Source organism: Columba livia, chromosome 1, assembly GCF_036013475.1.
Source record: "Columba livia isolate bColLiv1 breed racing homer chromosome 1, bColLiv1.pat.W.v2, whole genome shotgun sequence".
Classification (NCBI taxonomy): Eukaryota; Metazoa; Chordata; class Aves; order Columbiformes; family Columbidae; genus Columba; species Columba livia.
In genome coordinates, this window is record NC_088602.1 from 33,384,824 (window position 1) to 33,398,673 (window position 13,850).

At 39.5% G+C, this 13,850-nt stretch overlaps 1 protein-coding gene across 16 annotated transcripts in view; it reads left to right on the top strand.

Annotated features, from left to right (window-relative positions):
- Positions 1 to 13,850, top strand: part of ENOX1 (ecto-NOX disulfide-thiol exchanger 1) — a 362,839-nt gene that overhangs the window by 220,559 nt on the left and 128,430 nt on the right. For 14 of the 16 annotated variants that reach the window (XR_010470814.1, XM_065054489.1, XM_065054384.1 and 11 more), the window contains 2 exons: positions 2,057 to 2,190; positions 3,060 to 3,197. Coding sequence is in view for 15 of the 16 variants with exons in the window: in XM_065054489.1 (XP_064910561.1) it covers positions 2,181 to 2,190; positions 3,060 to 3,197 (148 nt within the window). In the remaining variant the exon portion in view is untranslated. Of the gene's footprint in view, positions 1 to 1,614; positions 1,634 to 2,056; positions 2,191 to 3,059; positions 3,198 to 13,850 lie in introns of those variants that run through there. The other 2 variants (XM_065054470.1, XM_065054480.1) reach the window with 2 other exon arrangements.

Consider the following 13,850-nt stretch of genomic DNA (forward strand, 5'->3'; position numbering starts at 1 on the left):
CAAGGACTAAAATGGGGGGAAAGGATGTGCCAGAGGGAGTCGAGAACCAGTTTTCTGCCCCTTATCCCAGTAATTCGTACCTTTGCAGGTCATCTTCCAAAACCATGGGGCAACGCCTCCTTCCTCCCCATTAGTCTGGGTGGTGCGTTGTGGGGACAAGCATCTAGCATGCAGCGAGGTATGAGAGGCATTTTTCATCACTATTGGTTTTCAGGCATGCCTTCCTACATCAAGGCAACAAGGCTTCTGGTCAGGGAAAAAAGTAAAGCAATCTCATCTGGGCTATTCAGCATATATTTGTAAATCAGGATTGATTTGGGAGTGATTCATAAAGAGCTAGGGGGAGTGTACTATGTGAGAAATAGCTTATTGACAAGAAGTATTTCAGCCAGCTCTAACCTTGAAATAGATGTTTGTCGTCCAAAGTTATCACCTGAGTGGAAAGAGCTAAGTACAAGTTTAAGGAGCTAAACAGGAGACACCCAGTTTTTAAAACATTGACATAAGTCTTGGTTGGTTTGCCTTATGTTAGCTACATTCCCTGCAGAAGATTTTGTTCAATGTTTGTTTGGTGGTTTATAAATGTTATTTAAAAGCTAATTTATCATAAAATTTTTTTTATGTTATGTATAATGAATACTGGAGATCAAATAAGAATTGGAATTGCAAATTCAAATATTAAGAGCTGATAAATATTGACTTTTAAATAGACCCTCTGTAGATTTGAACAAAATGCTTTTTAGCCTACTAAACTCATTATATAAAAAATACAACACGTGCAAAATGTTCAACGTTGTCTGATCGTGACTCTTTCTTCAGTTTTGCAACTATTGATGTAGTCATGCTCCTATGAGGGGATCTGTATACCATCACGGAACTATGATATAAAAGTTTCTAGCTTGTACTTTTATGCACATCACATGAAAAAAGAAAAGTGTGGGAGGTACTAAGCTAATTGTGTCTTTTCTAAAGATTAATTCTTAGGGTTTGCATGTTGGAAACTCTCAATTAAGGTCTTTCAAGTAGTTATTTTTAAAAAGACAGCACAAATGTCTTAGGGCTGAACAAGTCACTAGCACGCACCTGACATCATTAATGACTTTCAGGAACACCTGTAAGTACTTGATCACTTGATGGCCACCAGTACCAAAGACTGTAGGTCAGACCCCTTAGGGTGCTGGCCTGCCAAAAAAAATAACACAGCCCACCTTTGCCTATAGTCATATGTAACTAATGGACAAAGATCAACATGGGCATGTATCTGTTACCACCTTCACCCCAGCATTCTTTTCCCTCTGCTGTGAGTACTGAGAGCTCACAGCTTTTGGTTGCACCTCTTACCCATTCGCTCATTCAGCCTTCCTTTTGATCAGCAATGTGCTAACATGGTGAGCTTCACAAACAGCAATAATAACAGCAATAACAACAGCAATAACAACAGCAGGAAGTCACCCTTATGCAAAATTCATGGTCTGACAGATACCTGATGAAAGCAATGTGGTTTAGCCAGAAGCAGATGTTTCGAGCTAACTAACCTTGGTGAGCCAAAGACACAGCATTAGTTAAGGAGCAGGCGTCATCCTTCGCTTTGTTAGATTTTCTTACTTTTCCGTGTCTCTGCAGGCTGCATTTTGTAAGTCATTGCAGAGTATTTTTTTGTCCGTTTTTATCTCAGAAGAGGAGGCTATTTCCTTGAAACTTTCAACATCAGTTAATTGTTAACAGTTAAAAAAAAAATCATATTCATCCTTTAATATGTTCTTTCAGCTGATGCCTTCATGCCAAGGAGGCTGTGTAGCTACTGATAAGACCTAATTTGTGAAGGGCTTTTCAGCAGTCTGACAGGTTCATACGTGGCAGTGTTTGTTCAGCGAGCGAGGATGAGCGTTGGCTGGAATGCCTCTGTAGCGGCTGCTAAACACGTGCAAGGAGGCTGGGGCTGGTGATCCAGCGGGAACGGGCAGGAGCTTCGAGAGGATTCCCAAAGTGGTCTGTTGTTTTGCAACTGTGCTCTGACTGCGACACTTGATAGCTGATTTTGTCTTTTCTCTTCCAGAGCCTAATGAGCTGTGTGTGGGCCCTGCATTTGGTGACAGCCCATCTCAAGATGTTGCTAATACAGTAGTTAATTATTCCTAGCTGAAGAAGTTGAACAGGAACAAAAGGAATTTTGGAAAGCAATGGCTGCCGGTAAGTATCTTAGATATGCAAAGACTGTAAGAAAGCAGGTGGAAAGAGCTGATTTCATCTGTGACCAGGGAGAGGGGTAGCTCAAATGTGTGACCACACCTTGTGTTTGGGGGTTTGATATCAGAAAGGTACCATCCTTTAGCTGTGCGACCCATTCTTCCTTTCCCAGCCCAGGAAAATCCATATCTGGGCTCAACTTATTTTGACTGTATCAATTATAATTGTCTTCTGTTTTTAGAATAAAACTTTATATTTCCCATAGTGAAACAATTTGGTTTGACTTCTCTTTAGTTAGGGGCTGGTGCATTCTAAAACCTTTTACCAAAAAAAAAAGGTAATCACATGGAAAACAAGTCTTTTATTGGAGGGTATTTAGTTCTTCCAGCTTTCTGAAAATTTGCCAGAGAATATATATAATTAAATTATATTGGAGGATTACAGTACGATTCATTCAGGTTGGGAGGGGCCTCCAAAAGGTCTCCAATTCATCCTCCTGCTCAAAGCAAGGCCAGCCTTAGGATCAGACCAGTTGCTCAGGGCTTTACCAAGTTGAGGCTTGAAAGCTGCTAAGGATGATGACTGCACAGCCTGTTCCACTGCTCGATTGTCTTCATGGTGAAAAAGTTTTCCATATAACCAGCCTGAACAACTCTTGTTTCATTTTATATCTTTTAAATGTTTCCAGTGTCTTTATGTTTTTCTATAGAATATCAGGCACTATCATTAATGGTCTAAAGGTGAATCACAATTAAGAAACAAAGCAAACCCAAAATAAGCAGTGGTTGTGATATCTCATTTTGACTGAAGGTGTTGGTTAAAAATTGTGGCACATTGACTTTTCTACTTACAGTGTGTTTTACTTCTTGCAGCAGCTGATGGTTTGGGAAGTATAGCTATAGATACCACACAACTTAACATGTCAGTCACTGATCCAACAGCTTGGGCTACAGCTATGAATAACCTGGGGATGGTTCCAGTAGGACTAGCTGGACAACAGCTTGTGACAGGTGAGATTTTTCTTTTTTAAAGATATCTCTTGTACCGTCCCTGTGCTCTTTGGATTGTTTTAAAAATATATGGAATTGTTATTAAGGATATTATATTTTTATATTCTGAAAACATTACCTGTGATTAATATTGTGTACTGTGTAGTCTCTTCTTGTAGGAGGTATATAATCCATATTCTATTTTAACCTTGTGGAAAAGCCAAGACTCTTCAGGGAAATCAAACAACTAATGCTGGGTCAAGACTATGAAGCAGATCACATAAGAGAAACACTTGCTTTTGTTTCTCTGTTCAGGCAGGATGTCTTGAGGTTCTGCCAAGAAATACCCTGGGCTGGGAACTCTTGACCAGAGAAAGATTTTGAGGTCATGTTAATTGGGCAGAAAATCATGAAGCCCATTCAGTTCATATACTGAGTTGATATTAGTGAAGTGAAGCTTTCCTATCGGGTGTATGCTTATTTACTTTCTGCCTAACTCCATAAATTGAATGTCAAGAGGTTGTTCTTGTTAGATTTTCTTATTTCACTTCCCAAACACAGCTGGGGAGAGCTTTGTAGGGGATCTGTTATTTTAATAATAAGAAAAATAATATTTTGAAACCAGCAGTGTTTCATGGACAAGCCTGGACATATCAAACTTCATTGTCAATACAAGAGGCCTAATTACTTGGGATTAATAAAACTTAATTGCTCCTGTGAGGCAGAGAAAAGTTATTTCTGTGTAAGTGTGTGCCCTATATACACAAGTCACATGCCAGACATGTGACAGATCACCTCTGGAAGCTGCATTGACACTTCAGCTTAAGAAGTGCTGTGCAACATCTGCATCAGAGCAGCATCCTGTCATGTCTGCACCCATCCTCATAGACATGGATGTGGTGAGCCAGGTCATGATGTGAATCGCCCTGCCTGTCTCACCCAGGATGCCTGATGCTAAATTTTGGCCAAATATGTCCCCTTCTGAAACTGGAAACTGAGTGGACCTGTGGCAGTTCACAGCTGATGATTTGACTGTGAATTACTAGTTTTACAGGTGGGCAAACTAAGCTGCAAGAAAGCTGATTTATAATGAATTGGTCTCAAGCAGAGAGTTTAGCTGGTAGAGACTGTGAACTGATTCTCTCTCTCTGGCTTTAACCCCATGCTCCTGGTTAAAAGAAACAAGCAAAACCATCTGCTTCTGGGGAGCCAGTTCTCTTCGATGTTTTTTATCAATTACCTGGGTCATTGATAATGAGTTGAGTCCACATGAAGTTTGCTGATGAGGCTACATGAGGAGGAGCCATTGATTCCCTCACAGGGAGAGAGGCCTAAGGAAGAGATCTGCATGGTTTAAATTGAATAGGATAGTATATCATATTTCAGTTGGAAGAGACCTACATTGGTCATCTAGTCCAACTGCCTGAGCAATTCAGGGCTGACCAAAAGTTAAAGCATGTTGTTCAGGGCCTTGTCCAAATGCCTCAAACACTGACAGGCTTGGGGCATCAACCACCTGTCTAGGAAGCCTGTTCCAGGATCTGACCACCCTCTTGGTAAAGAAATGCTTCCTACTGTCCAGTCTAAACCTCCTCTGGTGCAACTTTGAACCATTTTCGTGAGACCTACCACTGGATACCCAGGAGAAGAGATCAGCACCTCCCTCTCCGCTTCTCCTCCTCAGGAAATGGGGCAGGAGGTGTTGACCTCTTCTCCCTGGTATCCAGTGACAGGACACATGGGAATGGTGATCGTTGTGGGTCCCTTCCAACTTAGGACATTTTATAATTGTACATGTTGGCCAGGAAACTGCTTTTTCATTTTCTGGTGAGGCTTTTGCCTACAAGTGCTGTGGTCAACTTGAATGTAATTACCTCCAAATCTGAAAATAGCCACATGTCAAATTCAGCTTCTGCTGCTTGCATTTAGAAGCGTCTCAGTTGCATATCCCATGGAGGTTTGTGCACTTTCTTGTCTTCCCATCTTCCTCTGCCTCTCCAGCTTTGGTGTAAATTGTGTCCTCAGGTGTGCTGTGCAGTCCCTACATGGCAGCCGCACCTCATGTGCAATGCTTCTTCCCACAAGGGAGGATCTCCAGGACTTTATTTCATTGCCAGCTCCCTACTGTAATTTCCATAATTATGTGTATCACGTATTGTAGGAGTGTTGTACAGGTCAGTTGGTATTTGTTCAGCATTTTCAATCTATGAAAGGTGCCATAAGTAATAAATATTAATTACTGAAGTGCTGCCTGATTTCTCTACGGGTGCAGAAGAACTTTTCTTTCCTTTTGCTTTCCTTTGTTGGAGACTCTTGTATTTTCAAGGTAAATAGATGCTTTGACAATTCATTATATTTCCTTATGATTCATAAGTTTTTGACACATTTTCTTCATGGCAAATCCATAATGGTGAAACCACAATTTACCATTAAAAGACTTACAGATTTATTTGCTGTTATATATTTACTGTGTCTGCATTCAGTGTGAGTTTGCATTCCCATGTTGACCCAATATCTAACTAGTCCCTAGCCTTTTCTGACTTTTTTTATTTTTTTGCTATTAACCCTAGTAATGAACTCATCTTTGTGAGCAGTCACATATTGCTTTTGGTACTGTCATATGTGACTTTTCTCAGAGATGAAAATGACATACCTGTGTCCCAGTGTCAACTTTTTCTCTCTCTTTAAAAAATTATTGGATTCTTTTTTTTTTTCCTGCCTTGATGACATCTAGGAAAGCAGTAAGTATAATAGTTCAGATTAATCTTGGGGAGACTGTGATCTTTCCTGGATAGATTTATATAACCTGCCATAGTCTGAAATCTGGTGTGTGTTACTCATCTGTATCCTGACATATCTCTTAGTTCTCTATCTTTTCATTTCCAAATGACTTACTTATTCATGGCCTTTCCTTCCCCAAACTAACTGGTTCCTAATTCCTAAAATGCAGGTCGATTTTGTTCCTTTAAGTATGGAGACCTTATGATCTTTTTGAAGCTTTTTGATGATTTTTTTTCCCCAACTGTTGTTAACTTTGCTGCTGTGTAACATGTTGGGATGCCTGCCTTGTAAGAGTTACGCTCCCCACTTTGCAATCTGTGAAGCTCTTGCCTAGCCCAAGAGTTTCTTAAAATGACAACTGACACTTCTGGAACATCTGGCTGATACCCTTCTCCCTGCCTGGGATGTAGGCTGTCTGGTCTTGGTAACTAATCAATTTTAAGCACTGTTAACCTTTTAATACCAGTTTAGATGATATCTGCACTCTATTTAATTCCTTATCTCCTAGTGCTGTAAAATTGGATTTTTGATCTGGGCAAACGTCAGAGCCTTTCTTTTGCAAAGGTAGATTCTTGTTAATAGTTCTATAATATCTCTTCTGTTTCTACATGTATTTTGCTTACACTTTTTGCTATTTGGAAAGCTACTTTTTCCATAATACTTGCCTACTGTGTTACATGTACACTAATATATGCATTTATACAGTATGTATACATAATTAATACAATAAACTGTAGTTTAATAATGCATTAGCTAAAATGTTAAAGATTGATGTGGAGTAGTTATGGTCAAAAAGCACTTTCATTCTAAATCTCCATTTTCAACAAGCTATATTTTTTTTTTCCAAAAAATTGCCTTTTTGGGATGAAATTTCTCACGGTTTGTCTGAGCCCAGACAGACTGGACAAAATCTGCTAAACTGCTTTTCAATTGTCCAGTTTAAAATTGCTGTTTTCTGTGCTTGGAGACTTTGAGAAAAATGGCCAGGCGAGAGGGAAAGGATAGTTTGTACTCCACCATTTTGAGATCTGAATCCTCTTTGTACACTCAGACTTCAATGTACTTGAAAGATTCAAGCACATCTTTCAAGTACATTGAAGTCTGCTATTTTGTTACATTTTAGGACTGGTAGAAAAACTTAGTAGCCTCAGACCAGCTGAGAATGTTTTATTTTGCTTTTGCATTGGTACTTTTTAAAGGCAATTTTGGCATTGCTGAATTCAGTGTGCTTATGCTTTCATTTGTTTCACAAATGGCATCAGGTCACCTGTTTTCTAAAGGAAGGCATCCAGCCAGGAAAATTATTTACTCCTCTAGTTCAGTTTGGTTCTCATTTCACTAATGAACCACTGCTCTGAAAAGCATGAAGCAATTTTGAGATGATTTCCTCCAGAATTGCTTAGATGACCTAAACATTTGTTAGTCAAAAATGTTATATGTCAAAAAGTTCCTCGGTACAAATAAACAAGAAGAGTGGTACATAAGTGGTAATTCTTTTAGACTTAGTTAAGCTCATGCCCTGTGCCACAAATTTGTACTCTTAAAGATAAAAATAACAAACCACAAGGGCAGACATCCAAGATGAAAGCTATAGATCTGCCTAGAAGTCAAGAGTATGCCTGAAAACTGATCCCTTCTACCTATTCACAGGATAATTGTTAAGGCAAGCTTTTCTGTGTGAGTTCAGCCAACATGCCTCAGCCTTGAGATATTAAAATTTTCAGTGGCCTCCAGTCCTGTTTTTGCTGAAGTTAGTCTTTGTTCACTTGTACAAAATCCTGAAATCAGAGTCTAGGAAGCTTTGAAGCCTAACATCTTGCTTAACAAAGGTATAGAAAAAACATACATGATTTTTGTGGCCTCAGGCGTGTATTTTTTAGACACTGGAGGTTGTGAAATATTAGACACATCAGCCTTCTTGGTTTTCCATTTGTCTTTGCTTTCCCCACACACTTGTCTTTTGACCTGATTTTAGTGGAACATAGGAGCTGTCAGTTCCAATCAGGTCACCTCATTCAGGATTGTGCTTTTGACAGTGTTGAGTATCAGATACTTCACAGGGAGAGACACACAAGGCAACTCAGCACTGAAGTGCTTTTCCCTCTGATGGGCTCTCCTCTTAATCATTAATACATAAAACAGGGTTCCCCAAACTGGAGGTTATATTTCTAAATCAAGTCATACCTCAGCAAAAATTCTCTTCTGGAAGCAGCACCTGTGACAATAAGTTGTTGCAATCCTGAAACAGCAACCCCAGGTTTACGTTTTGATAACCGAAAAATCTGGGAAATATTGATCTACAGACTGCCAAATCCCAAGACAGGGAGTTAAATATCCCTCTTAGAATTGTATTAGCTCAAGACCTTCAAGTTTTTGAAGACATAATTTTCAGTCTCTGTTTCTTCAGAGCAGAGACTGTAATGAAAGGCAAGCACTATATTCACATTCTGATTCGTCTTAAGCATTTTTACATATGATGGGCACACCAGGGGAAGGACTAGTATGATGACTTTTCCTTCTTCTGCTCACTATAGTGTCTCAAGAGCTCCCCAGTTCCTATGCAGAGAAGACCTAGGGATTATTTGAGAAAAATCAAGAGTGGGCTGAGACTTAATAATTCCTTCACCAGTCTACCTTGGCTATGGAAAAGTCCTTTAAGCTTCACTGTCTCTCCACCATAAAATAGATGAGGCATGTTCAGCGAATTATTGTTGACTGCACATTGTAATATGCTGACTAAATTGTAAACATATCCCTCATTGTTCTGATTGTGTACTATTTTTGTAATGTTAATGAAGAAAAATCCAATAAAGTAGGAAATCAAGGTATATTTAATTATATTCAGCAGTTCCCCAAAGCAAGACTGTACATTAAGCAGTGCTGAAGACTTTAAGAAGTCATCTGGCCAGACAACTCTGCCAAGTCTCATGTGTATACTTCTTCTTCTGTGGCCTCTCCATTACTGGAGCCTTGGAGCCACTGATTGCCATCTGGCAGTCTCATTTCATTTTACCCGTGCTATCCTGTTACTTATTAAAGCTTCCTTTCTCTACACTTCATTGCTTAGCCACTGAACCAACGTGCTAATGAGCACATAACTTGAATCATCCAAGACACGCCTAACAAAACACAGCTTCCTTTTCTGTAATTAATGCTGAACTCCAATTGATTGTGGAGTCTATCCACAAAGTTTTAAACAGAGCCACTTGTACTGTGACCTGAAGATAGTAACCTTTCTATTTGGGAAAAAATGCTTGAGGATCAGTGACTGTGACTAAGTTTAGTACACTCCAGATGTGAGTTTTGAAGTGCACAGGCAGCTGGGGAAGGTGCTCCACACATTCTTGTTCCCCTGCCCCTGTAAGCTGCAGACTGCAAGTAGCTGTTGGAAGATGCATCATCCCAGTGGCATGATAGCATACCTTGTGATTAGCCTTGCTCTGAATGCTGCATTGGCTTGATATCTCCCAGAAAAAGAAGATACTGAAAGTCTTAACAAAGTCTGCTGAGTTTTCCACAGGTTTTGCAAACCCCTTGAGGTTACAAGGCATCTTCAGAAGGCATCTTTTCAGCTATTATGGCTTCCCAACCTACCTTGTGTTTCAATAACAATCCAGCCTATGGAGCAGGAGAAACGTAGTAAGGCATGCTCTGAAGAAAATAAAATAATTTTCCTAATTTTATTCTTGTTTCTTCCTGCTTTATTTTTATAGTCTTCACTACAGAAACATCACATTTTAGTCAAGATTGAAATTATCTGAATAACCAATCAAAATAATTAAAGAGCTGTGAAATATACTCAAAAGGATTAGTCAAGCTTGTACCCAGATGAAACAGTGTATTTTTGTTGTCCAGACACAGGAGAGCAGCAAAAGTGAAAGAGAATAGCTACTGTGGGAATCTCAATATGTAGAGCCACTGGGAACATCTCTAAAGAAGTATTATATATTAGTCTTACAAGGTTTTTTTCATTGACCTGAAAAGCACCTGCAGAGTTAATCACACTTTCTATCATGTGAGTGTTACTCAAGGAGACTCCACACCAGGGGACATTTAAGTGCTAGGAACAAAGTCAGGTTACAACAGAAAAAGGAAAGATCCGATGGCCAAAGGAAATGTGGCAGAAACACTTAAGTGCCTTTGACAGGGTTAAGTGTGCCTCTTAGGTCATTCAAGTGCCTTCTCTATATTAGACCTTAATTGAGGCCAAGGATGAAGATAATGATTAAAATCTGCTCATCACTTAAAGATAAATAGTGCTTTTTAACACGGGATGAGGGGCTGAATGGCCCACATAAACAAGACTCAGAGCTGAGCAGGGTCAGAGAAAGGGAATTACTAAATTCAAAGATTCTGCTGTATGTGGGGTGAGGATTTGTTCTGGAATAGGATGTCTCTCCTTCTGTTGTTGTAATCTTGTCCAGGACAGTTAACAGTTTAGGAAAATAGACTGATTACTATTTGGCATAAGTTTTCTTAACTGTCTCAAAATACCAGAATGAATTTATGATGCCAGCCATACTGTTAGGATGTTTTGGCTTTATTTATTTATTTATATTCTTGGCTGTTGGTAATTATACTAAAAAAAAAATATGTTTGACATGTTTTTATTTGAGGTTACAGTTAAGTAACATAAGGAAACATTTTATTTCTGCAAAAGTTTTTCCCATCTTTTATCTTCACTTTGGAAAGCCTCCATTCCCACTATTTTCCATGTGTTTATTTATTCTAGACAAGAAAGCCCATGAGTAATTATGAGCATCCCACTGCATGAAGTAAGCCAAGAGGCTATTGGGAACCATTTGCTACTGACTGTTCATTTCTGCTGGAACACAGTTTATTTGCAGCACTTTTCTTTCAAACTTCGCTCCCATCCAGGCACCCCAGGTTCCTTGGCCAACATGGGGAATCCAATGTAACCCCTGTGTGATGTGCAGTTCTCTCAGGGCAAAATTGAGTTATTTTGAATAGAAACCAACAGAAAGAGCAAATTGACCATTTTAACTAACTGAAGACAAGGTATGAATAACAAATGAGCTATCTACATGGAAATAAAGGCTTGTTAATGGCAGACTGTTTGAAGGTGGCCTGCTGAGCACAAGGTGAAGGCAATGTTACCTGAAGCCCTAAAGCCAAATCTGTTAGCAGGTCATGCAGGTGGTCTGCAGGAGATGGGCACAGCAGTCCCAAGAGGACTGTTAACTCGATCCTTCCTCTCAGGAGAGTACAGTGATCAGGATGGTACAGATGGCATTGCCTGGGAGAGTCACCGTGCAAGACTTCTTTGGGAGGGGAAGACTTGAATATGAATGAATCCCCAGGCAGCCATTCCAAATCAAGGGCTATAAAATCTTTTGTTCTTCCCTAGTCAGGCTCTCGATTTGCCTGTATAGGCTAGGTTGATGCTTAGAGCTTGGACCCTGGAGAGCAAGCAAGAGAAGCTTGCTTTCTATGTTTTATCTTGGGATTAAGGGCATATGCATGGTTTTCTTTCCTTTCTGCCACCTGTCCTCCAAATGCCCTTTGCTTATTGCATGACAGTTGGGTCTCATAAACTGCGCAAAGATGCCCATCCACTTGGCTGCAGGAATCGGTCTAAGAAATATTGGCACAGGTGATCAGTGCAGAAAAATGTCTTTTGATGGTCCACATTGAAGAAGAAAGTTAGGCTTCTGCAGGCCCAACACCTGGACATGCGAGTGAGCTTGTAACGTAATACTTTGCTAATGTTAACTTCATTCAGATAAATAGTGGATTTACTGCACCTTCCCATGTGCCAGTGGTGACAAATGATGTGCGTGACATCACCAGCTCTGAGTAATGTCTCTGTAATGCGAAGCAGCTGGTCACTGGAGTAGGTGAAAGATAATTAAACTTAATACACGAAATATGCTCTAATACTCTGCAGCATGCATTTAGATTGTGTTCTGCCCAAATATTAAAGACATTCTGTTACTGTGGCTTCAGAAATTTAATAGGTTTGTTAGTGTAACAAGAACAATTTTACCTGCCTTTCTTGTATGTGCACTTTTCTTATTCAGCTTTTTTTTTTCTTAAAAAGTGGTTCTCTTGACCCTAGCTGATTTTCCTTTATAAATAATCTCCTCCTCCTGACCACAATGCCTTCATAATTTAGTAATTATTTGTTATTTGTGTTCAGGAAAGGCTTAGAGATAGAGAGCTCCAGTTTGTTAAACACTGCATGAACTCTAACAAGTCAATCCCAGCCCAAATTGCTCATAGTCTGTTTTCTTTCACTTAGATAAACCAGGCAGGTAAGGGACCACATGGAAACAATGGGATAATACTGATTGGCATGAAAAGCAGCAGTGATTATGGAGCTGCCTGCCTATTGTGTATCTTTTTAATAGGTATGTTGGCACAGCAGTAATATGGTGGTGAGTGAAAAAGCAGTTTAGCTATTTTTATCTGATATTCTGAGTTAGGCAGCGGGAAACAGGCAAACTCTATTGCCCACTTTAAGAACAGGCAGGCAGTTCATACCTCCTCTGCCTCTTAGACTATGCTGCTGTGATTTTTAGAAAAGTATGGGGACAAGGGAAGTGAAAGGGCTTTGTTAGCATTTAGAGGAGACAGCACTGTGGGAGAAGGTGCAGATGTGCTTATTGTCACCTCTTTGTAAAGACATGGCAGCAGGAGCTGTGCTTCTGAAGAGACACGTCCAAACTGCAGTGGATAGAGAGAGCAAGTTATATGCTTCTTCAACTCTTTTTGTTCTCCCTGAGACAATTGTATTTCTAATGGTTCATTTCACTAGGGATAAATGTGGAATATTATAAACAAATGCAGTGTCAAGGTTTTTCCCTATTTTGAGCTCTATCTGTCAAATCTATTTAACCCTTCTATTGGAAACCCTCTGTTTTAGGATGTAATCTATACTTGAACTTGCATGACTCAGCCCTTCTAGGAATAATCATCAAAACCTTGTTTTCTGGGGCCTTTTGATAACAATTTTGGCACTCCAGACATGCTTTTTAGAAGTATTTTAAAGACATGGCAGAATGTCCTACAGCCTTATCTGCTAGAATAACCAGTACCATAAGTGAATTAAATATTTCTTAAAAATAACAATAAACTCTCCAAAATCAAGAGGACAGGAAAGCATAGTGTCCAGATTTTATTTTCTTTTAAGTCCCTCATGTTTAGTGTGTTTAGACCCAAACACAGTGCTGCTGTCCTTTAATGTAATAAATGTCTTAGCACCATTTCTTTTCTGTGCTTTTAATAGTTTTGTAACCCCCTGGGGACTTAAAGAAGGATCATGGGTTGTAGGAGGAGAGAGCTCAGATGCTGCACCTGGATATCAGGGCTGTGTGCAGACAGCATGGAATGAGAACCTGCAGCTGAGCAGCTCCAAAAGTAGCTGATTTAATAAATTGCTTATTATAAATATTGCAGGGTTCCTTTATGTTATTAACCCAATTTGGTATATGAAAAGATCCCAAGTACAAGTTCATCCACTATCCACCAGCCTGTGTAAAGTAAAATATCTCTTCCAGTTCTTCCTACATATGTTGCTTTTAGTTTCATGTCCTTTTGTTCTGCTCCGTCTAATTACCTTAAGTAGGTAATCAAACTCGATTTTATAATAAACCATAGCCAGTTCAGGTTTGTCATGACTGGTGTATCGACTCCCAAAACTAAGGACTTTCAACCTCAAGACTAAGATCATTCCTGGCTTCAATTCAAGGTGTTAATTCCGACCTTTAAAATCTAAATGTGGCTTGGAACATGTGCCCTACATTTTCCCTTCAAAAAGAGCAAACAGCCCACATTTCTGTCAGTTTTTGTTGTTGTTGTCTGAGTGGAATTAAAGCTGGAATTAAAAAACAAAACAAAACAAAAAACACAAAAAAACCCCACAACAAAACA